The 24,425-nt window shown below is 49.0% G+C and overlaps 1 protein-coding gene across 2 annotated transcripts in view; it reads left to right on the plus strand.

The window, feature by feature from the left end:
• The window catches only part of SEPTIN11 (septin 11), a 66,429-nt gene that overhangs the window by 19,508 nt on the left and 22,496 nt on the right, over nt 1-24,425 (plus strand). For both annotated transcript variants that reach the window (XM_083835272.1, XM_083835271.1), the window contains exons 2-8: nt 6,871-6,985; nt 10,570-10,765; nt 13,167-13,353; nt 15,427-15,588; nt 17,320-17,416; nt 19,103-19,271; nt 23,794-23,926. In XM_083835272.1, the coding sequence (XP_083691398.1) occupies nt 6,871-6,985; nt 10,570-10,765; nt 13,167-13,353; nt 15,427-15,588; nt 17,320-17,416; nt 19,103-19,271; nt 23,794-23,926 (1,059 nt within the window). The remainder of the gene's footprint in view (nt 1-6,870; nt 6,986-10,569; nt 10,766-13,166; nt 13,354-15,426; nt 15,589-17,319; nt 17,417-19,102; nt 19,272-23,793; nt 23,927-24,425) is intronic.

The following is a 24,425-nucleotide window of genomic DNA, read 5'->3' on the forward strand; positions in this document are numbered from 1 at the left end:
CAGAAACGCTTTGCTGGGAGCTGCTGAGAAGGATGCTGCGACTTCATCTGTGCCTGGCACTGGGAGGGTGGCAGGGGATGCCAAAAGGGGTTTACTCGCCTTTCTCCGCGCAGCATCTTGGAAGACAAAAGGCAGGGAAACTGCAATAAATCGTGGGGCATTTCAGCCTGGAGAGCCTGGTGCTGGTAACAGCTGGCATTTTACTTCATGTAAGTGATCAAAAAGGCGGTTGTGTGCTGTCCTGCAGTTGGGAGAGATTGGCCAGAGGAGCAAGGAGCATCTGGTTCTCGTTGGGCTCTGCCTTTGGATGGTCTTCATTCTTGTTTGTCACATTGTCTTTCTTTCCCCTCCCTTCCTCCTTCCCTTCCTTCCTCAGCCCTTTTTTCTCCCCTCAGTGAGTTTACAAGTCTTGCTGGAATGCACATATGGTCCTTATCATCCCCAAAGTCCAGCTTTTTTTTCCTGGTTAGCAATTTGTGACATCAGGGGCCGTTAGAGGCATTAGTCACTTTTACTCCAAATAGAAAGGTTCGTGGCTTTTGGAAACCTATGGAGGAAAATGTCTTTTATGTCAGTTCTTGGCAGAAGTGCAGCCGTTACTGCTGCGAGCTTGCGCTGACCTTTAGCCAAGCGTTTTGCCTGGAAGATAAATGTTCGTTCCCACTCTCTGCAGCCACTTCGGAATTGTCAGATTTTGCTGACTTCCCTCTTCCCAGAAGAATGCGGCTGTATCCTTTTTCTCCATCCTCCTGCTGCGCTGCTGCAGCCTGCCAATGTAAGCAGCTCCCCGCCGGCGCGCTTGGAGGCGCGGGAGCGGCGGCAGCGCCACTGGCCACGGGATGCAGTTCCCTGCCGCGTGGCGGGGGCTGCGAGGCCCCAGCCCCTGGGTTGTTTGGTGCTGGGCCTCAGGGAGCTGTGTCCATGCTGGGAGCAGGTGGTTTGCCCATGTGGATTTCCTTCCAGCAGCAAGGGAGTTTGCCAGGGAGTATTTAGGGAGTTTGGGCTAAGAAGGAAACTGGGGTCTCCTTGAGAAGGGGATTTTAAGCCAGCCTTGGCGAGAGGGGGCTTCATTTCCCTCCCTAGTTCTTGCCTCTGCTAACGCAGGCTTGTCCAGCATCAGCCAGCCTGAGGGCATCTCCTCTGAGGAGCCCCTAGCTTTGTCCCATGGGCAGCAATCTCATGTGAGGGGTCAGCATGAGACCCACACCTCCCCTGCCCTGCTCGGGGTGCTGCTTCCTGCCTTCCTCCCCCCTCCCAGGGTGACCTCTTGTCCTGATTCTCCAAGACTAAAAGGAAAACCAGCCCCCACGGGGAGAGCCTTTCTGCGTTCCCTGTGACCCCCATGGGTACCAAGAGAGGGAGCCAACTGCGGCACAACATTTTGTTGACAGTATTTCTTCTTACTGGCAGTCGGAAGACCTGGATCCTTGCTGTAATTTTGGACATTGCTGGAGGGCTGGGGCAGGGGACTTAAGCACGCTGTGTTAAGAAGCTGCTAAGCAGCTACAGCCTGTGCCAGCTCTTATCTAGGAAGAAGAGGATGGTTTTTCTGAGGTCTGGCCCTCGGGGCAGTCAGCAGGGAGCTGCAGCGGTGAGTCACCCGGCAGGATGGTGGGAGGTGTTAGCCGCCCAGCCTGCATACCTCTCCCATGGATCTGCATGGCTTACTCGACCTAGTAATCTGCAGAACAAGGCTCTGTCTTCCGAAGGGTCTGCGTTCCCGCGTGCAAAAAAAAAAAAAAAGACCTCCCAGGCTTCAGTAGCTTGCAGATGTGTCTGCCCGAGTCTGCAGCCAGCCAGCAGCCAAAGCACGGAGACAGGAACTCCCCCTCCTCTGCTGGTGACACTGATGGTTATCCTAGCCTGAAACAACACAAGTCCTTCCTCTCCTGATTAACTGAGTGATTGCTACGGGCTGTTTGCTCGGGGCACGGATGCACTAGCTGTGGCAGGGAGGGGGTGGTTCTTTCCTTTTGTTTTCCCCTGTTTTATTATACTTGAGTTCCCTCGCCCAAGAATTAGAGGTTCAACCATCACTGGGAATACCTAGTGCCCCGCTGGCGCTCAACGTTAACGCGGGGCGAGGGAACGATAGATCTGTCTCGTCCTGACTGCTCTTTGCTTCCGTGCTCACTGCCGTCTCCTGAGCCACCCTGTTGTCTGAGCAGATTAAAGTATCTCTGAGGTCCCTGGCTTTGGATGCAGCATCTGAGACTAGTTGAGAAACACGGGAACGTGCGCCTAGTAATCAGGCAAAAATGTAGCTGGCCTGAGCTGCTGACAACAATAAAAGCTTTCAGAATTTCTTAAAGGTTCCCCCGAAGTCGTGTGGTCTCAAATAACTAAACACTTGCTTCATATTTGTGGTCTAGCTCAATATTTTGCATACCAGCATTTTTCCCCTCTTGAATTTGAGGCTCGTTTTTGTTTTCTTTAACTCTTCAGAGGCCGTGTGAAAGTGACCCCCAGCTGCCAGGAGCGGTGGGACAGGAGGGGCTGAAGGGGAGCATTTTGCCGGCGGCCTTGAAGCAGAAGGGGCTCAGGCAGGAGGCTGCTTGGGCTGTGAGGGGACAGCTGCTGGGTGAGGAGAGCGGGGCAATAAATGCAGCGATCTTCCTGGCCCCTTGCTCTGCCGGCCTTTGGGAGATGCTCCTTCCTACACAAGGGAAGGGGTTTTGGTGATTCTCAGATCGCTTACTGGACACCTTCTGAAATATGAGGGCATGGTTTCGCTTTGTACCGCGTCTGCATAAGTGGCACACCGCTAACCGTGCAGCCCACCCCTGTACCCACCTCCCCTCCTCACACAGACGTGCTGCTGCTGCTGTCTCCAGTGAGGGGAAAAATAAGTTTGTTTCCCTTTATTCCTGCTAGCTCTGCCAAGCCACCGTGGCTTAGAAGGAATGAGCTGATTCTCTCCTTGCACGTGCCTCGTCAGCCAAATTGTTTTATAAAGCTTCTCTGAATTACATCCAGGCAGGCCCCCTGGTTGCCGTAGAGCATCCCTTATAGTGCTGCCTGACCTATAAAAACGTTACCGCCAGCAGCCACGTGTGAAGAAAACCAGATCTGAAGTACAGCTAGCGGGGCTCTGAGACTGTAAACTCTTTCATGTCTTTTTGCAAGGAACTCTTATTTTTCCTTTAAGAGTGTTGGGAGATGGGGTCCTGACAATTGGTCTCTTTGTAACATCTTAAAGACCATTGCTGCTCCAAGAAACGCCAACTGCTAGGTGTGCTGCTTGTTAGGTGCAGGGCTGAGTGCTCCGCGTCTTTCCCACTAAACCAGCCTTTGTCTATTCACATAACTTGATGGCTTCTGCAGGTTTAAAATTGCTTCCAGAGGTTTAAAGTTGCTTGCTGGTCCTGTCGATGGTGCATGAAGGAGGGAAGGTTTGCCCTATATATATTTACCTCTTCAGTAGAAGAGGCATGACCATCTCCTAAGAAAGAGTTTAAAAATAAAGCCTGCTCTTGGAAAGCCTTAAAGTCTGTGACATCCGAGAATATCCACCCTCTGAGAATAGCCAGATACCTGAGCTCAGCAGTGTCTCTAGTGCAGACTGGCTGCCCTCTGCGGAGGCCTGGAGAGCTGCCGTTTTCCCCAGGCTGATCTCCTCCACGGCTCTTGAAGCTGCAAGCAGGGGGAGGTGCCCAGCCATCGAAGCTATCCTCTTGGTGTGCTTGCGAGAGGCCAGTGCTTCTGGATTCAGCAACGTGTCTGGGTGTTTGTGAGGCATCTCCTAGGGCAGTGTTACTGGCAGAGGGGCAGCTGATGAGTTGGTTTAACCCACAAGTGTGTTTAGGTGCAGCGTGGAGGAAAGAGAGGTGTTGGGCTGAACTCAAAGGCATGCTGATCACGTATCTCTGAAGGGAAGTGAGGAAGTCCCTTGGGAAGAGGTGGGCGGGCAGGGTGCTGGCATGCCTTCCCCCTGGGGAGATGCCACTGCCGCCTTCCTGCGGCAGGAGGAGTAACTTGGGGCTTTGAGCACTGTGCCTGGGCTTGCTGGGTGCACGTGGGGGCTCTGGGCCCATCTGTGGGGAAAAGATCCTGAAAGATCCTTTGCCTTGGGCGACCTCGGACTGCCCATCAACGAGAGGCACCCCGTTCGCATCGGGATGCCTCGCTTGGGGCCAAAACCCAGCCTGCCGACCCTCCTCTTGGCAGCCTGTTGCAGCAGCTCGCAGCCAGAGCAGCGTGAGCATCTGACTTACTGTCTCTGGTGTTTTAAAACACTTCTGCCTTGCCAGACTGACCGCGTGAATCACTCTCCCATCCGGCTAACTATACGCCGAGCAGTCACACTGGCTCTCCAGCAGCTTCCTTTCCGTGGTGCTACAGCCTGGGCTCGTGTGCCGCCCTGGCTTTCACTGCTTTCACTTCCAGCTGCCCCAGGCAGCTGCAGGGCTGGGGCCTGCCGGGCGGTTCAGCTTCGTTAGCACAGCGCAGTGCCTCCAGGCTCACTGGTAGTGGCGAAGGGAAAAACGGTGGCTGCAGAGCGGTTTTGGCCACGCGGGCAGCTCCACGCTGTTCATTGCGAAGGAAGTTTCCGGGTCCCCCTCTGCTAATCGTGGCGTCAAGGTGAAAGACAGAACTCGACCGCTGTGATTTTGCCGGAGCCCCACGGGGTTGTCCTGCAGCTTCCAGCCTGCTGGCAAAGCCCTGCTGCGGGGAGGGCGGCAAGAAAGGGGCAGGCTTTTGCTCAGCCTTCCCCCGAAAGTGCTGGAAGTGCGTGTGCTGGAGCTGGCTGCCGTGCTTCTGTTTGTGTTTGGAGCAGGATATTTATAAACGCCAGCGCCTTGTGGTCCTCCTGCCTTGTTCAAAATGCAGATCTGCAACGCTCCTGCAGAAATTGAGGTATTTTCTATATCCTCGCTACTGAGTGAGATGTGCTGCAGACTGGAGACCGCTGCGGGGAGATGGTGATGTGGGCTTGCGTTTCATCTCTGCCCATGCCTTGGGCTCCTGAGCTTTTCCTGGGGTTTTGCTGTTCCAGGTAGATATCAGACTACACCTCTGCCTCGCGTTACCTGGCGCGGCTTGGGAAAAATACCTGGCCTTGAAAAGTGTGCAGATACTGGCTTTTGGTTTTCCCACTGTTGATGTTTGCCACTTGCAGAAAAAGAAAGGGGGATGGGGAACAAACGATAATAAAAACATGGAGCAAAAAATAACTGACACAGATGCAGGAGATGAGTCTAACTCCTGTTCCTGCTGAGTAACTGATGATGAGGCAGTACTTCAGTATTTGCTTTCCCAAAATATAGCGGGGAAGGAGATACTGGTGCCGCGCTGAGGGGTGTTTAACACCCACGGCTTTCTGTGAAGCGTGTGAGTCATGGGCACCTATTGCTTTCTGGGATCTGCTCTGACTCCCTTCACTTAACCATAAACCCAAGCCCACTGGTGTTTTAAAAATACTCATGTTACAAATATTCAATTTAACCCATTCACAGCGTGCTAAATCCCTGGGTGTCCTTTCATTGTCTGGGGCTTTTCCCAGAAGATCACTGTTGTGGGTAAATGAGGTGAGGGTGGTTTTGTGCTGTTTTTTTCCAGCCATAGCAAGGGGGTGGCATCTCTTAATCGTTTTAAGCTCCTGCGGTTCCATGCTGCTGAATAGCCTCCAGTGCAGGGAAGGATGGAGGTGAACACTCAGGACATTGGCCATAAACCTTCAGACGAGCCTGGTCCAGGTGCCCAAGAAGGGAGGGCTCAGGCGTCCAGTGCAGGCGCATGGCAAACAGGAGCCCTGTGCCCCTGCTCCATCCATCTTCAATATGGCAACAGCACAGACCTAAGATTTTTTTTGTTCTGTGCATTGTCTTTCTTAAAGAATTTCTCTTTTTTTAGTCTGAGTGTTATTTTCAGCAGCACCCAGCCCTGTTGTAACTGCAGCCAGTGGCCGGTCTGCGTGTTTTGAGGAGGGAAGCGGGGACGCTCAGCCATCATGCAGAAAGCGGCAAGTCATCCTCTGCTTTTGATTCTTATTTTAGCAACCAGAGGGTGTCTTTGTCTGCTCTAAAGCACGCTGATTTGGGGGAAAAGGAGCTGGTGCTGCCAGTGCCTTTAAGCCAGGCTGAGGCTGGAATTTAGCTGAGCAGTAGAGCTTAGGTGGAGTGACTGCTGGAAGTGTTTGGGAGTGGAGAAAGGTCTTAAGTTAGGGAGTTAAGTTAAGGCCTTAAGTTAGGGACAAACGTGTGGAGAAAGATGGTCTGAAATAACACCAGAGCTGCTCCAGGGCTGCCGAGTCGGTTTGTGCTGAGGATGTTGGCATAACTGCGATTTGCTGGGGAAAGAGATAACCCAGCTGGCTGCTTTTTCCAAGCCCGTCTGTGAATTACTGTACAACTGTTGTGGAGAAGTCCTAAATATAATCTTGGAGCCGCTCCACATCTCCCTCCTCTGCCACCACCTTACCGCCCATGAAAGAGCCCTGTCTCTTTGGCATGAGCAGTCAGGTCCCCATGGGTCCTGGGGGCACCTTGCAGCTGGGGTTCCTGGGGTGCCTGGCCTGGTGTCGTGCTGCTGGAGGCGCTGAGCAGCGGCACGGCTTCATAAATTGCGTGGGAAGCGCTGGGAACGGTGCCCTGCTTTCCCACCTCGTGTCAGACGAGGCTATTTGTAAACCGAGGCATCCGCAGAGCATCGTGTGTGCTTTTTTCCCCGTCTGGCCAAGGCCTGTGAAAGCTGGGAAGAGATGTAGCTGGCCTCAGAGGTGTTGTTGCAGTGTCAGCTATGTCCCGCTGTGGCCATACTGAAGCGTTGCAGCACACGTGTGTTGACGAACTCCTGTGTCACCCTGACAAGTGTTGGGTGCAATGTGCTGCTCAGGGTCCCCATTACTTGCCTTTCTTCTTGGCTTTACAGAGCGATGACCTTAGGAACCTGTCCCTCTCCGGCCATGTGGGCTTCGACAGCCTCCCTGATCAGCTGGTCAACAAGTCAACGTCACAGGGCTTCTGCTTCAACATCCTCTGCGTGGGTAAGTCGTCCTGCACTGCTGGGCAGCCGTCTCACACCACGGGGTGCACACACGTCCCTAAACTAGCCCCTTCTCCCTTGTCCAAGGGGTAAGACCTCAGCAATTTGTGACCATAGCAGCCTGAAAGTTACTGTTCCTTTGCAGAGCTACTCCAGGGTAAAATCTACTCTTCTTTCCCTTTCCCCCTCCTGTCCCTTGGCTTAAAATATCGGAGTTTCTAGGTATTAATCTGCCCTTTTGATGATTCTGCAATCTTGCTTTTCCCAAAGGCTGCCATAAGGAAAATAAGTTGATCTGGGAACTAAATGAATTTTTAAAAGAATGTTAACTTAAATCTGTCTCTCCTGGGGTTAGGTGCAGAGGCTGTTTCTCAATAAATTGCATTCCTTCCCTTCCAGGCTTTGTCTGCCTGTCTTGTTATAGTCTTAGTTTTTCCAGTTGGAAACGATGCCATTTTTAGTCTCCAAATGATGTACTTGAGAACAAAGCCTGTCACCTGTTCTCTGCTGCATTTAATCGGGGTGCTACAAGTTGGTTTTATAGCCTGAGCTATTGTCGTATTTTACCTCAGTTTTTCAGAGGTGAAATACGGGAAGGTACCTGATTCTTGTGGATATAGAAAGGTACTGGCTGTCACTGCACTCTGTGCAGATAGAAGTCCATCGCTCAGCCCTAGGGAGCTGTGTGCCAAAACAGCATTGACCTGGTGGTGGACACCTTCAAGGTGTCCCCTGTGATGAGACGAAATAGACAAAAAAGCTGGCTTTTACTACTAATCTGACAGAGCAGTCCACAAACAACATCTGTTCGTGCATTGTTCACTTAAGCCCTTAAGAAGGCAATATTGTCCCCTCTAACAAGTTACGTTAATTAGCTAGGAAAAAAATCCAGCCCTCTGATTTTTCTGTGGCAAGCTGAGACTTTGTCTGCAGTGCTGGATAAGCCATCTGAAAAAATCTGGTGAACAAACTTGACTCTTCTCTGTAGCCTTGCATGTTGAAGAACGAGATAAGAGAGTAGTATGCTTGTGCACGCTCAGGCTATCAGCCACCACGTGATGCTTCTAGCAGCATGAAACCATTTAAAATTCAGCAGGGAACATCCCGATTAGCAGGCAGCCCTTTGATCAAAATGGCATAAATTAATTGCCTTTTTCTCTGGCAGTAAATATTCCTCTCTTAGTGTGACTTGATATGTCTCCATTAACACAGCAATTTGCTCCGACTCCTTTCTCTTATAAAATGTGCTGATCAACCATTTTTAGCCCCAAATTAAGTTTTCATACAAATTGCTGCAGTTCTCCAAAGAGGAGAAACCTCCCCCTTAAAAAAGAAACTTTAGAAATTGTGTTTTGAGAAAGGACACAATTAACTTTGCCATGGTAATGCGAAGCTTTTAATTGTAGGGTGAATGGCTGAAATGCTGCGAAGTCCATCTGGCACAGCATGCAGCAGTGTTGCATTTGCATCAGGAGCTCACTGAAATCTGTGGCTGCCGAGTTTAACAGCCTGTGCCATCAGCTTAGGGCTGATCTTTTCAAGTGGCTTGCGTTTTATGTGGGCCTGGATTTGGAGCTAACATCTTGCACATAGGTGCTGTCTTCCCCCTCTCTTCTTTCATTTGTTTGTTCTTTTGAAGTTTGCTTTATATCCTGTGGCTTCCCAGGTCAGGAAAGCTGTGACAGGCATGTGTGCAGCTGATTTTGTTTTATTGGTCTGTAAAGAATCCCTTACCTTCCTGAGCCTAGCACAGAAGTGGTCAAAGTCAAAGCCAGCAAAGTGAACTGTCGAGTATTGCAAAGTTGCTGAATAGCAGAGTTCATTTCTGTGGATGCAAATACTGCTGAGGTCTTCTAAGTTGGGGGGGTTGCACATTTTGAGAGAGAGATTTTCATCCTAGGAAAGCTGCATACAACCCAGAGAGCTGCTTGGAGACCATCCCAGGTGCAGGGTCCCTTCTCCCACCTTAGTTTTTGCACTGGTTAATCAATCAGTTGAATTTAAGATTTTCTGGAGGGGAGGTCCTGTTCACAAGCGAGTGGTTTGCCTCAATGCTAACTGTAGTGCCACAGCGAATGTGGTTTGCAGTTCACCAGAAGAGATGCAGCTTGACATTTCTGCCATGAAATAATATGCAGAGAGGAAATTCTTCTGAAATCTTGGCTAGTCATCATGTGTCAGAGGTGATGAATGGCAGCATAACTCACTAGAGAGGCTGGGGTAGGATCCCCTCGCAAGCCTGACCTGCAAATGCCAGAGCTGCGTGCTGCAGTGCAGAGCCCTGTCCCAAATCCTGGCCTCTCTCGGGCTGGAGCGACCTCAGGATGTCCCCTCAGCCCCCTCCTGCTCACAGCAGCTGGAGAGGGTAATGCTCAGCAGACACTTCTGACTTCAAAATGGGATTTAGGCTAATGCTTTCATCAGTGTTACTAATTGCATCAGGGGATTAGCTGACCTGTTATAGTTTAAAAAGTTGTATTTATGTGGTGTGCTATTTCTTTTTTTTTTTTTTTGACTTCTTATGTACTTGTCTCAAGCTTTCATTGCCTGAGTTTCCCTATGGGCTTTTCTGTAATTCCCTTGAAAAAAGAAAAATTGAGTTTGGGATTAAAAAAAAAAAAAAACAACAGAAACGTAAAAGCGTGGAGAGCCAGATCTCCCCTTGGGAATCAAACTTAGGGTTAAGAGAATTTACAGTTTGATTCTGTAAAGAAAGTTGTGTCAGAGCTAGGACTTGGCCAACACTGCTAAAATAGAATAAAGTATTTCTTGAGTAGAAGTGCTTCATGCTGTCCTCGATACAGATGTCCCTTGCAAGCCGGGGGGGGTTGGGGTTCTTCATGCCACCAAGCAGGAAGGAGCCTGCAGCACCGGTTAGGTCATACCAACGTAAAAACCACGGGTAACAGCTGAACACTGCTGGAAGCAAATAGCTCCCTGGGAAAGGCATGATCGTTTGTCTTTCCTGCACTGCCAGCGTAGCAAGTCGAGTAACCAGCTTCTGGCAGCAGCAGGCACTTGCTGGTGCACCGCCGACGGGGTCCCTTCCCTTCTCCACACAGGGGGCCTCACTCAGTAAATGTCTGAGTAACTGTTCTTAAAACTGTTAAGTCTTTTTATTTAATTCCCTTGCTGTTCCCAGCACAGCAGCCAGGCTCTTCACCTGCAGGTGACGGCTTTTAGCTCTGAAGGCATTTGGTTTATCTCTCTATCTGTCGGAGCAGCAGTTTTTGCCTGGCAGGGGTTCATTCCGGATTCACAGCCCCGGTGTGTGGTGCTTTGACTGGGGATGTCTGCAGGGTACGTGTGTGACCTGCACAGGAAATGGGTGAGAGCCCAGCAGAAGCCAGAGCTACTGTCACCTCCTGATGTCTGCCAAGTCCCTGGTTCGGTCCTGGGGGATTGCTAAAATTGGGGACCTTCTCAAAAGATGTGTTCCTGCAGGGATTACTTTGCTTAACTGTGTGTGTGTAGCCTAATTCCACCGCTACCAAAGCGGAATAATTCCTTAACCTGGTGAATGTGCCTGAGACTGAGCTGGGGACAAGGGGTGGCATTGTACTGACCCTGCCTTTGTGTGCCCAGGTGAAACTGGCATCGGCAAGTCAACGTTGATGGACACTCTGTTCAACACGAAGTTTGAAAGTGAGCCTGCGACACACAACGAGCCTGGCGTGAGATTAAAAGCCAGGAGTTATGAGCTCCAGGAGAGTAATGTCCGTCTGAAGCTGACTATTGTTGACACGGTTGGATTTGGTGATCAAATTAACAAAGATGACAGGTAAATTTATTTCTTGTATCCTTGTGCTGAGGTGCTCTGAGGTCAGAAGGGCTTGATCCTCTGTGGGGACCAGGGTAGGTCCCCTGCTGTTCTGGGGATGTTTCCTGATCCTGCATTGCTGGCCCTGCAAGACAGGTAGGAGTGGCAAGAAAGTGAAGTGAAGAACAAACGAATCACCTAGTAGGCTCCAAAACTGATACTGCATTTCTGCTCTCCTTGTCTCTGTGCAGCTTAGTTTAAGTATCTGCTTGAATTGAAACATATAAATATTTGAAAATGTGTGCTCAAATTGCAATTGCATTGCTGTTTCTTAGGGGGCTGGGACTCAGATCGTAGCTCCTGCTCGCACCATCCCACAGTGCTCAAAGTCTGGGTGGGTTTTACTTTAACCTTGTGCCTAGGTGCTGATTTTCATGGTGTGCGCATGAAGTAAATACTCTGGACAGCCTGTATTCTGGGCAGCCTACACAGTCCCTTGTGTGCATCCATATGGGCTTTTCTGTTGTGTGAAAACCAGTCGTTCTGTGATCATGGCTAATAAGCTAATTAATGCATTTCCTACATCTTAGAGCCATATACTCCCTCACTACAGTAATCCCAGCTCCCTCTGGAGAGTTGTTTACAGCCCTCTTCCCTGCACCTAACAAATTGAGGGCATGCTGTCCGTCACCATGTGCACTGAGCAAAAGCTGCTAGGGTGCTTGGTAGGTAGGTGACATCAGTTCTTTGGCAATGCAAGCTTAAAATGGAAGCCTCCACCAAGACTCCTGTTAGCAGAACAGGAATTGAACAGGTATTTGATGGAACAAGTACTGTTTCCCATTCCACAATGAAAACTTCTTCAGTTTTTAGAAATTACTATTATTTTTACAATGCTTTGTTTCTGGAATGCTTCCTCTGTTCCTGACCTGACAATAAAGTGCAACCGTTGCCTCTGTTTTGCTGCTCCTGCTCCCAGCCAGTGCAGAGAGACAGGCGTGTGTGCTGGAGGAAGCTCTGCGCATCTGACACTGCCATATGCTCTCAGGCGAGAACAAAAGCTTCTCAGAAGAGGAGCAGGTGCTCAGAGCGGGGATGCTCTGCAGTTTGTTACTGCCGGGTCACTTTGCATTTGCTTCATTCGGCAGACAGGAGCCAGCAGTATTGGTAGTGAAGCCCCTACAGCTTCCCTCTCAGGCCACTGGGGAGAGGGGTAGTTACAGGGCAGCAGGGCAGCTTTTAGGGACAGCTTTCGTTTTGCTGTGTCCCTACACAACACCACAGCAGTTGGGGTTTCTCTGTGCTCCTGGCTCAAGTCCTACCCGTCCTTTTCCCCTCTGTTTTGCTACAGGTCTTTCTCAATGTGATCTGCCCCATGTAAGGTGAAGTTGCAAACCTGCCTAGTGAGATTTTGTGAACATTCTGTGCCCGCAAATTAACAAACAGTGCTCAGCAGTGTCTCGTGGGTCTCTGGTGTCAGTGGTCATTGTGCAGTACTGGCTGTCTTCTGCCATAGCTCTTGCTTGGTTAATTGAGCAAGGGTCTTTTACCTTATCCAGGCTTTTCAGCAACTGCTCAAACAGCTGCACTGGCATCTGGAGCAAAGGGACCAAAACCTTGTTGGCTGCCTGTCAGAAAGTTGTTTCTGGAGAACCTGAAAACACCTGGTTGCCTCTTTCTTCCTCACAGCTGTTTTTCAGCAAGCATGAACACTGCTGTGAGTCCAGTACTTGAGGCAGTGGGAATATTGTCCTGGTCTCAGTGCCCTCCTTAGAGGGCTTCCATGTGTTGGAGGTCCTGAGGTGTATGAAGGGGCAAATGGAAAAGTTTCCTTTCCAGCAGGACAATAAATTAAATCAGGGCATGTTAAATTATGACCGAATTTTCTCCATCAAGATGATCCTGCCCAAACAGTCTTAAACATGCAGTGATTCTTGAGCATTGCTCACGAGTTTCAATTCCTGAAAAGTTCCCTTTTTTCCCTTATACAAATCTCCGTTTCCTCTTTTTAGATCACAAATAAGCTTTCGGACAAGCTAGGGTAGGTGTTGACTTCATAGTTAAATTTTCTTGTTTCTGATGATTCTCAATGACATTGGCAGAGCAGCCGTTCAGGCTTTAATGGGAGAGACTGCATAATACATTTCTCTTCTGGATAGCAGCCTTGTGTGGTTTCCATGCACCTAAATTCCAGGGTTTCTGCCACTCTTCCTTGCTAATAAATCCATAATAACCTCTCTGTGCCTCAAGCAGAAACACAAACCTGGTCAGAAGGGACTGTAACTTGGGCAGGGAGGGTCCTGTGAGCAACACTTGTCCCCTTAACGTGCAGAGCACCTGTGAAGCTTCCTGGTCTGTGACCTGTGTGGTCCCAGCAGTGAACGCCCTGGTTTGCTCAGTGCTGTGTCTTCTCTCTCATCAGCTACAAGCCCATAGTAGAATACATCGATGCACAGTTTGAAGCCTACTTGCAAGAAGAGCTGAAGATCAAGCGATCCCTGTTCAATTACCACGACACCAGAATTCACGCCTGCCTGTATTTCATTGCACCAACTGGACACTCGCTGAAGTCTCTGGACTTGGTCACCATGAAGAAGCTTGACAGTAAGGTACTTGCTGCCCTTGTTATGACCGTTGCTTGGCACTGCTGGTTTTTATGGGTTTATGACCTTGCCACAGACCTGGCTAAACCTGCACAGAGAAACACCAGCTGTTTTTAGCAGTGGGGATTGCAGAGATGTGGTGTGAAAATTTTATTACCTTGGGCTGGCTGCTGGGATAGCTCATAATTCACTGGTTCATACATTGCAGAGACTTAATAAGAGTGTGGGCTCTTACCCTCTTCCAGTCCCATCTCTGGGAAATGGAGATGTTAAAAAGTTAAAAAAGTTAGGAAACTGGGCTGCTTTGCTCCACAGCTATACTGTAAAACTAAGTCTGAGAGCATGAAACTATGTGCTAAGATGCTGTAGGAGCCCACTGTTCTTGCTGCTTTGCTGTGGTTTAACTCGGCCAAGTTCACAAGTGGCAAATTTGTTCACAACTGAAAGACCAGTTGGCTGCTGGAAGGAAAAAAAAGGATGTTTTCCTCTTTCAATCCGTAAATAAAAATGAGAGGTTTAAGTTGAACTCTGCTAGTTTAGCACTTATAAAATATGGTTGCCATCTCTATTTCACTTTGTCCAATGATTAATTAGGTTTCAGTACAAAACCTTGTATAAGTGTGTGTGAGATGGGGAGAAGTACATCTAAAGCACTTAAGGACACATTACCAATCAATGAAAAACAGATCAGAATGCTGTGTCTGCATGCTCTAGACACAAACAGTGATTTGATCTTCTAGGCATTTGTAGTGTTGCTGTAACCATGATCTGATAAACGACAAGGATCTGAATAAATGTGTTACCCTCCTGTTCCTTGTTAGCAAAACCAGGAACCAAACTTGCGGTTTAAAGCCTGATATCTTACTAGATAACCTAAGAAGTTTTGACCTCTCTTCTTCCAGGAAAAATAACCGATGTACAAATGTAAAATGAACAAGTATTTCAAATGAGGTGCCTGTGCTTCTTTGCACCATGACTGAGCAATTTAAGTCTGTCCACTTTGCACCTGTGGCTCACTGGATCCTGATTATGCAGAAGATAAATGACAATGGTTCTGTACTTCCTAGAGCAGCCTATCGATTGGGCTTTATGCAGTGATGGAGAAGGATCCCTGCTCTAGTCAACTTAAAACAGGGTTATGGAGATTAACCCAAAATGAGCTAATTGGCATTTGTCTTCTGTCTTTTGGCAAAAGGGGATTTAATAACTCCAGGACATCCTCCAAACAGAATTAAGTGATGTAGTGTAAGGGGATTTTCAAGTACTGTAGATAAAATCCCTTCGTATAGGTCAATATTAACGTCTTCCACACTAGCAGTATTGCCCACCATTGCAAGGGAGGAGAGTGAGGGTAAAGTAAATCCTGCAAGATAAAAGGAAGAAATTGTCTGTCTGGAGTGAGAAAGAAAGGAAAGGTTTCCTCCTCCTAACACGTCCTCGCCTTCTCCCAGCAAAGCAGGTATTCGCTGAGCATGGATCCGTTCAGCTACACCGAGAGTACCATGCTATATCGCTCCGGCTTCTAGATGCTGCCGCTGTTTGCCATCCTGCTACCAGCACTGCAAACTGTGTGTGTACAGAAGAGTACCAGAAACCCATCTTTAATTTTTATGTTAACCACATCACACTGTTCTCTTTGGTCATCTACGAGCCGTGTCAGGACAAACCTGGATGTCCCTGATAACAGCACCCGAGCAAACGCCCGCAGGAGGCTATTGTCTGAGCGTGTTGCCTGCAGCCCTCCAGCCCGCTGCAGCTCAGAGCAATGCCTAGATAGTAGTTTCCTTTTTTTGGAACAGCTTGTAATGGTCTGTGACAGCATTTCCTGTCCAGCCGATTTGGACAAGGAGGGGAATACGACAGGAAATAGCGTGGTGCCAAATTGCATTCGACTTCTTTTTAAGGCCATCATTGCTGCTGCCTGAATATCCTGGCTGTGACAGGGGTGCTGCCAGCAAGCAGCCGCAGGGAAGGCCTTCCGCTGGCTGGGTGGTGGCTGGCGGTGCTTTTGGACGTGCCATGTGCTGTCCCAGTGACACAACATGGCCCTATACACAGGGTGCTGTCCTTGTCTTGCAGGTGAACATCATCCCCATCATTGCCAAGGCAGACACCATCGCAAAAAACGAGTTGCACAAGTTCAAGAGTAAAATCATGAGCGAGCTGGTCAGCAACGGCGTCCAGATCTACCAGTTCCCGACGGATGAAGAGACAGTGGCCGAGATAAATGCCACAATGAGCGTATGTTTTCCTTTGAGTTTTGTTTGCCTTGGTTTCTGTGGGCCTTTCCCTGAGGGCAGGGCACATTGTGCCATGTTTCCCTTGGCTTTAAAACTCCAGTCTGAGCACTGAGATCAGGCTGGCCAGAAGGCTTTTGGAGCTGGAGATACCTGTAAGACGTGGGCTGCCTGGCCTGATACACTTCATTGTCTGACAAACAATTCTCCTCTGGGCATTTTTCATATCCTTCCCCTCTTGCAGTATTCCCATCTCAGGAAAGGAAGAGGACGGGAGGCAGGTCAGGCAGGGGGCTGGGGTTTGGGTTTCCTGTCCCAAACGACCACTTGTTGCTTCATGGGGGTGAATCACTTTTGTCTTTGTTTTGCTTTTCGGCGAGAGCAGGGGTGCTGTCGGTGCGTTCCAGCTCTCAGGAGGGCCAGCGGCCATCAGCAGCATGGGCTCTGGCTTTCACCTCCTTCCCCTTCCTCCAGCAATAGCTACAGGAATTGAGGGGCAAATAAGGCTGTGGTAGAGCAAGAGTTTACCCTGGGTAACAACAATTCACCATGGGCCTGACTTGCAGTGCAAGGGGAAGAGCGTGAGCCCACAGTTTCTGGCAGTGACCCGCATCACTGCGGTGCCCTCAGGGCCCTTGGGTGGCTTTAGTGGGTCATGTAGCCCAAGAGGATGTGCTGGTCCCAAAGAAAGTTCATGTAAAATGAGCAGAAGATTGAGTTATCTGCATTTTACAGGGAGCAGAGGCATTGCAACCCATTTCCTTGCAACTTGAAGGTTTGTGGGAGTTTCCCTGCACAGCTGCTTGTAGACAGGAAACTTTCATACCCAGCTGGATATCAGACCCTCTCCAAACCTCTGTATCGCCTCCTGCTTTTCTCTGTCTGTGTTGTGCTCTCAGCAGGGAGAAGCTGGCACAGGGAAGGGATGTGTTCCTGCCAGGGCATTGCATGTGCGGTGCATGCCTTGCCCTCCTCTGGTGCAGCCTGGCTGCTGGGGAACTTTGCCAGTTTTAATCACGTCCTCTCTGCAGCTTGGCTTCTTCCCTCCTGCCCAGCCTGCGACCACGACCTGGTGGCCAAGGCGTGCGCTCCCAGAGCTTGAGCTCAGCCTTTTCGGGTGCCGTTTGAGCAGGGGACAGCCCAGGGGAGGTGAGCTGGCGGGAGAGGCGAGCTCCCTCCTGGCAGCAGCCGCGGTTCTGGGAGCAGATCCCAAACTGTTGCTGCCACACCCACGGGGAGACCGGGACATAGCAGAGCTCGGTGACTCAGACACGTCTGCCCTGGGCTGGGTTGACTCGGCTCTTCCCCTTGCACACAGTTTTGCCCTTTTTAAGAGGAAACATTAGCAGTTATTTCTAGCAGCAGAAACTCCCTGATTTTTTAGCCTACCTTGCTTGGGAGCATGTATTTTATTTTCTTTTTTTTACTGTTTGACAGTTATTTTTCCTCGGAGTTCAAGTTTGTAAGCCTTTTTCTGTGCTGAACATAGTCGTGCATTGTAGTTACATGTAAAATGTGTGCATCTCTTTTATTTTTAGGACTGCAGAATTTTGGTCTTTGCGAAGGTTTTTAATCCAAGCTGTCCTGCTGGTCTTTCTAAAACACCAGCTGAATTGGAAAGGCACTTAAGCAACTTAAACCCAGCACAGCTGCCACATAAACAGCTCTCTTCAGAAACAGTCCCTGGCAAGGCAAGAAAGGAAATCCCTAACCTCATTGTCCCTTTCCTCTGTAGGTCCACCTTCCATTCGCTGTAGTTGGCAGCACTGAAGAAGTGAAGATTGGCAATAAGATGGCCAAAGCCAGGCAGTACCCCTGGGGCGTTGTGCAGGGTATGTTACTGAAATCACGAATGAGTCCTTGACATCTTCTCTCTTTCTAATGAAAGGTGCAGTGATCTCTGAACGCCCCTTATCAAAATCTGTCTTGAGAAAGCAAGATTGCCACTCTGTCTTCTCTGTGAAAACAGGGCTTTGCAACCTAACGCTAGTTTTGGAGGGGGTGGGTGGGGTTCAGCGTGGCCACTTGCTTTGGGAAAGACCAGGGTAACCTCACTAGGAGCTGTTGAATCTCTAATTAAAAAATAATAACCTTTCTCTGTTCCATGTGCTTTTCTGCCAGCAGTAAAGTGTGAACAATGGGGAAGGCTGGGGCAGCCAAGTGGTTTGGACTTGACACACAAGCCAGCATACAAACATGTAGCTGGGGGACTTTTCCGGGGAGGGGAGCAGGTGCTCTGCCCTGCCAGCTTGAAGCGGGAGCAGAACTAATTCAACACTGACTGCTTGGTGTGTCTTTTCCTGGCGTCCTAAAACGTGGACCTATGGCTTGAGTATGCAATCCCCTCATAAAGTCAACCAAAAGCACCTTTGGAGAGCAAAGTTTGGCTTGGGCTATGTTTGCAGCCCAGGCTGTACCAAAGCTCCCAAAGAACAGGCTGGTCCTCGCCTTCCCAACCAAACTTTGAGACCGTGGTGGTCTGTTTGTGGTTTCAGCTGCACTATTCAACTGGAGAACATCCCAGCAAGCTGCAGGGGAGCGTCCACAGGACAATTCTGCAAAACTCACCCAGTTTATCTCAGTAATACAATCTGACCCTGAAGCAGCTTCAGACTTTCTGTCTTTAGCTGTGTACGCCATGGGGTAATACTCGGGATAACTGGCAGTTAGGAAAGAAGTTAATATGTTTGCTAAGTCTTGTACTTGACATGTATCCTGCTGGGTTCTTGCTGTTCCCAGGAACTAAGACCAGATAGTGTAAGAGATTTAGTTGGGTACTAGAGGGACTTTGAAGATCTGGCCCTGAATTGTCTCTTTCCTCTGAGACAGCTGCTCTGATCTGAGGGGGAGCAGCTGGAGTGCTCTGCTGGGTCCCCAGGGGCGTGCTGCAGAACTATCTGCTAGCAGCAGAGCTGCCTGCTGCTTGCGGTTGTATCTTAAAAAGAGAATTTCCACCCCTTATTTTTAAGCATACCCAAACTGTGTGCAGCCTTCTGGCCACAGACTCCTGTAGGCTGAACAGCTTGGTCTCCCAGGAGCTGACCAGGGCACACCGAGCTGTGTTCTGCATAGAAATGGTTATGAAAGCATGATTACAGCATCTCTGCCAGGGTCTTCTCATATCCTTTGTTTTCACCATGGCCACAAGCAGAGTTTCTGCTGCCTGCCTGGACCTCTGTTGGTGGCTTACGTTTAGAATGGATTGGAGTGGGAATTGCAATCCCGTGTCCAAATGGGTCGTCATCACCTTGCTGGTGCAGGGCTGTACAGAGGCAGCAGCTCTGTGACAGATGGGAAGCACGAGAATTGTGCAACTCCACTGAAAGGCTTTGAACTGATGCCTGTGTTTGGCATGGGGTGCTTTCACCCCCAGTTCAGCAAGATGTTTTGGTGCAGCTTGTCTTGGAGCTGTACTTGCGAGCTTGAAAACCTCTCAGGCTTGCTAAATTGGGGCCTGGGTCCAGGGAAATGGGGGACCCTTCTTCGTGCTCTTTGTGGATGGTTTGTCTTGTTTGCAGTCGAAAATGAAAATCACTGTGACTTTGTGAAGCTGCGGGAAATGCTGATCCGAGTGAATATGGAGGACTTGAGAGAGCAGACACACACCCGACACTACGAGCTGTACAGGCGCTGCAAGCTAGAAGAAATGGGATTCAAGGACACGGATCCAGACAGCAAGCCTTTCAGGTAGGAAAAGATAACTTAGGCCTTGAACAGCCAGAGAGCTGTGAGGTCTTCAGGATGCCAGCATTTGCATGGACCATGGAGGGAATAGCCATGGTCACTTAAAGCAGCCGAGATCTGAAGTGTGGCTGGGGAGTAAGACTTTGTGCAATGCAATCCTGCCCCCAGGACTTACGCTTTGTACAGGGAAAACACAGGAGAAGTTTGGCTGGTTGACAAAGCCAATTCTTGCCTTAATGCTTTGAAAATGTCTGCAACCATGTAGGAGGGCTATACATGCTTTCTAAAGCCTGGAAGATATCACCAGGGTGCTTGAAGGCAATGTTTTTTGAGAGCAGGATATGCCCCATTTCAGAAAAACCTGTAACCTGGGAATTTAGGAAGAAATACATGTCCACTGACCTTCCTGCATCCTGTTACTTAATATTTATCAATTTTCTTTGCACCCTTTGAGCTCCCAGTACTCAGTCACATCAAATGTAAGCTGCTGGCTGTCTCTTGCAAGGCCTGTCAGTCTATCTCCTACCTGTTCTCCATCAGCTGATACTAAAAGGTGTCCAAAGGAGTGATTTCTAAACAGTCCTTCAGTGGAAAGCAGTTTCTCACTGGTCTTTGCAAACTGAATTTACTGTCCACTGCTCCACTGGGCAGAGAGGCTGCTGTGATGCAGAGCCTGCCAGGAGGATTGCTACTGTCTCCAGGTTTCTTTGTTTTCTCAGCATCATGGAAGGGGGCATGTTTTTGTAAAACATGGTAAGAGCTGGTGTGTTGGTCTGCAATCAGGTCTTGTAGGCATGCCTGATGGGGAACAGTTAACATCAGTTAACACTCCAGCTTAAAAATGCCAAGTCATCAGGAATAAAGCTCATGTTGGAGCTGGAAAGCAGATTTTTGGAAAGCAAATTCCCCAGGAACTTCTGATGCTTTCTGCCCCTGGAATGAGGCAGGTTTTGCAATCATAAGGTGATGTGTTAGTGCCCCCTTTCCTCCAATGTAGACTCAGCTGTTTTGCTGCCAGCTCACTCTGCCAGGTACAACAGCTGGGTTTTTAAAAAGTGCATCCAGTGCAGCTGTGTCAGTGCTGAGATGAAGCCGATTCATGGGTGGGGGTTGGTCACCAAGGGGAGATCCTGAGATAAATGTTCTTGTTGACTCTCCTAGGGTTTTCCACAGCTGGTGCAAGGTGCCGTGTGAAGACAGTGCTATGGTCTGATGCTTGAGGTTTGGCTTACTGCTAACTACAAAGTTTATGCCGCCTCTGACAGCTTTATTGGTCCAAAGCCCAAGTCATTAGCCAGGAACATCAGCTGTGTGGGAATCTGGGAGTGAATGTTTGTTTTCTTCCTCCGTTTCCTGTTCCTCCCCACCTTTTCTCCAGTAATTGCCCCCCCTGCCTTAGCAGCATCCCACGCTCCTCTCTGCCCCAGGGGAAAGGAGTCAGGATTACTCAAGTATCTTTGCATTGACAGTGGTATATCTCTGTAGCACACGTGCATGTCAGGAATTGACGTGCCAATCTTGAGATGGTAGACATGGAGCTGGCTTGTGCAGATCACCACAGATGCGATTCATCTTGGATATTCAATGGGGAAAAACCAGGTGGGCTCCAGAGCAGAAGGCTGAGCAGGGGGCCTCGTGCTCCTGTTTCTGGAAAACAGCAGTCCACAGAGAGCAGAGCGAGGCCTGTGCCACAACACAGAGTTTGCTTCAGTTCAGGATTTGATTTGTGACTTGCTGAGGCTATGCAGCTGCATTTCTTTTGCAGTGGAGAAACTGTGCTGAGTTCTGTTACTGAGCCCAAGTGTGAAGCTTTATTGGATTTCCTTTCTGGAGAGCAATGGCTTAAGATGGGCTCAGCCCTTCCCTTCCAGGAATCTGAGGAATTTCCATTGCTTCCTGTGCACGAGGCCTCTTTTGACCAAGCTATAAGTAGAAAGGAAATGAAAATGTACAGAATTTCTCCATCTGGTACGTGCTAGTTCAGAACAGTTCGCTCTGGCTGCCTCCTCCCTCCCTCTCTCCCGTAAACAAACAGAACCCATGAACCCAAGCTGTTTGACTGAGGCCGACGTATGTCTGAAATGAGGGGAACAGGAGGTTTGGTTCTCTCTGTTCTTCTTGAGACCAGCAACCAAAGCCATGCTTTTCCTGCTGGTACTGGGAGACCACTGCTCTTCAGCCAGTTTGCACCAGGGAGCCCTTCATAAATCTCGGGGCGAGCTGGGCAAAAGACCCCAGCAAATGTTGGTGCTGTGTGGGCATTTGCATGAGGTGTGCAGAAAGGAAGCTGGTGGTGGTAGCGAGACCGACCTTGCTGGCAGAGACCCCGCACAGCTTGTCCTGGCTGCAGGAGGGGAAGAGGGAGCCCTGGGGAGCAGAACCGTAGGTTTTTGCTGTGTGAAATGAGGTCCTCCACTGTACAGAGCCCCCTCTGCTGACCCGCGTCCCTTGTGGGCTGGTTTCTCTGTTCTGGTTAATTTTCTCAAAATATTTTTTTAAAGACAATTATTTAGAAGAACATCCTTCAGTGTGTGTGAGGTTATGTGTGTTGGGGAATGCAGATGCTCTTGTAACCCAGGTTCATATGTTTGTGTACTTAAAAAGCAAATTCCCTTGTCATCTGTGTCTGTGAGAAGCTGTAGGGATCCCAATTGGTTTGGACTGTTATTCCCTGGGGCTGGAAGTGTTTTTTCATATGCAGCCTGGAGTTGCCGGGCCAGTTTCTCTGTGAACTTAGCTTCTCTGGAAGTCAGAGTCACTTCGGTAGAGATTTAGGCTTTCTGGCTTTGGGTTCTGGCAAATGTTTGATTGAAGCTGGGATTAGCATTGAACCTGGGAAAATTTAACAGCAAGCCTCTGCCCTGGCTCCTGCAAGCCTTTTTCTGCTTGCCTGGCATTGCAGTGTTGGAAGTGAGCTTTGCAAGGAAAGGTTTGCAGTGCAGGATACAACTCACAGCGTGCGGAGCTTTCCCTTTCAGTCCGCAAGGCTCTGCTGCTCCCTAGGACAGGATGTCAATAACTGCAGATTGCATTTCTGGGCACTGAGCAGCAAAGACTAATCTGCACTGAGAGTTTTCCTAGGCTCCAGCCAGTCCCTTCAGAAGGGTTTATAAATGGGGGTTTTAATGTCCGCAGTCAGAGGATTAAGTCCAAGACTGAATTTTAGGGAGGCTTTGATTCGAGTGGCCCAATCTCTATCCGCTGTGACTGGAGTGGTTCTTAATTGATTTGAGAATGCAAAGATGCCTCTCGCTCTGTTCTCACATGAAAAGATTTCTGCGATTTGTACAGTGAGTCTTTTTGGTTTGTTGTTTAGGAAGCTGCTGTGGTCAGCTGGAATCATGGAGTTACTTCACACTGACGGGTGCTGTGTAATGTAAGAGCAGCTCAGGCGGCTCCTTGGTGGAGTATCTTAAGAGGAAATCCAAGTGCCCATGAATTAGCAGTGTTAGCCCAAGACTTGAGTCTGTGTGTCCAGTTTTGTTCCCCAGTTCAAAGAAAAAAAATATAGCCACAGACTAGGAAAGACAAACCCTTGGTTTTAATGGGATTAAAATGTCCCACTGGCCCAGTGGTTAACGCGTTCCTTAGGTGCATGCGTGCAGCGCATCTCTCTGATAGCAGTGGAGTTTTCATTTAAAAAATGTAGTTTCAGAAAAGCTTCTTGGGGAAGTAGTTATCATTCCCACACTATCGTAAAGGCTGAAATACCCAAATCCATGTAAGGAATAAAACAAAAAGGAATTTGGCATCCAGAGTTCCTACGAGGCCCTGAAAATCTCAGAGGTGCATGGACAACGTGTTTGTGTCCCAAATATTTGCTGTGATATCTCAGTGCTGGGGAAATAAAGGAATGTGAAGAAGTAGAGGGGGGAATAAAGGAATGAAAGAATCCAGTGGTGTGGTTATTTGGAGCAGGAATGCTGCCAGTCATTTGCAAAGACTGTCTCCCTTGAGAGCTAAAGGAGAAAGGAGAGGTCTCCCAAGGTGGCTTTATCTTAATAAAGCTCCTGGTCTGAATCCATTAGCAGTGAATGTGAAAGTTAATTTTGCTTTGTGTCAACATCATGCTTAATGAACTACATACAACCAGATTTTGCTCTCTGATATGCCTGTCTCTGCTCAACAAGCCTTGCACTTCAAATGAAGAGATTCAGGACAAACAGCGTGAGAAGCAAGAAGGTGTGAATCAAGCAGGTAACAAGCTGTGCTAGCATTAGGGGTTGCTTATGCAGTGGCTGTATATTTTGGAGGACAGGCATCCTGCCTGCTGAGTGATTTACAGGATCCTTAACGGTGTGCTCATTTTTGCTTGCTGGTTTGTACCCCCGCTGACACCCCTGTTGCTGCCATCTAACAAGATAGGACAGGTTTCTGTGGAGGGGTTCATGCCTTTCTTGCAAGTCAGGGACCTCTGGTGACGTTTTGTGAAAGGACGATGCGGTAAGATCACCAAAGGCTGGAAACTCATGACTCTGCTTGAAACATAGCTCTGACTCTTTGTTTTTTTTCTGTGTTTTGACAGTCTCCAAGAGACTTACGAAGCAAAGAGGAACGAGTTCCTGGGTGAACTCCAGAAGAAGGAGGATGAAATGAGGCAGATGTTTGTCATGAGAGTGAAAGAAAAGGAAGCAGAATTGAAAGAAGCTGAGAAAGATGTGAGTATATCATAGCTCAGAGGGTTGCGTATGAGAGTTTGAGCTGGGATTTTTCCAAGAGAGCCCTGAGGATGCGGGCACCTAGATTCCAACATCAAGCCTGAATGAAAAAGGGCTTGCCAGGCATAAACAGTTTGAGGGAGCAGATATGGACTTGGTTCCCAGTCCTGCCATGGGCTTGTGGTGTGACCTCATCACACAAGCACTGTGCCCATAAAATGGGGCAGCAGTGTTCCCTGGTTTTGAGATCTGAAGGAGGATATATACCTTGAAGTCTGTGGGAGGTGCTGCAGTGATAGAAACAACTGCTGTGGCTGTGTGCTTCCACAGAAATGCCAGTCTTGCTGCGTCATAGTTCTCACTGCTCCCTCATCTCTTCATTCCCACACACAGGAGAGAATGTTTGCTTCTTGAAGTAACATTGATTTGCAGATCTCCAGTTGTGCTGCAACCAGTGCTGCCCACTAGCAGTCACTCCTGTCTAGAGACTTTCAGCACG

Source organism: Anser anser, assembly GCF_964211835.1.
Source record: "Anser anser genome assembly, chromosome: 4".
Lineage (NCBI taxonomy): Eukaryota > Metazoa > Chordata > Aves > Anseriformes > Anatidae > Anser > Anser anser.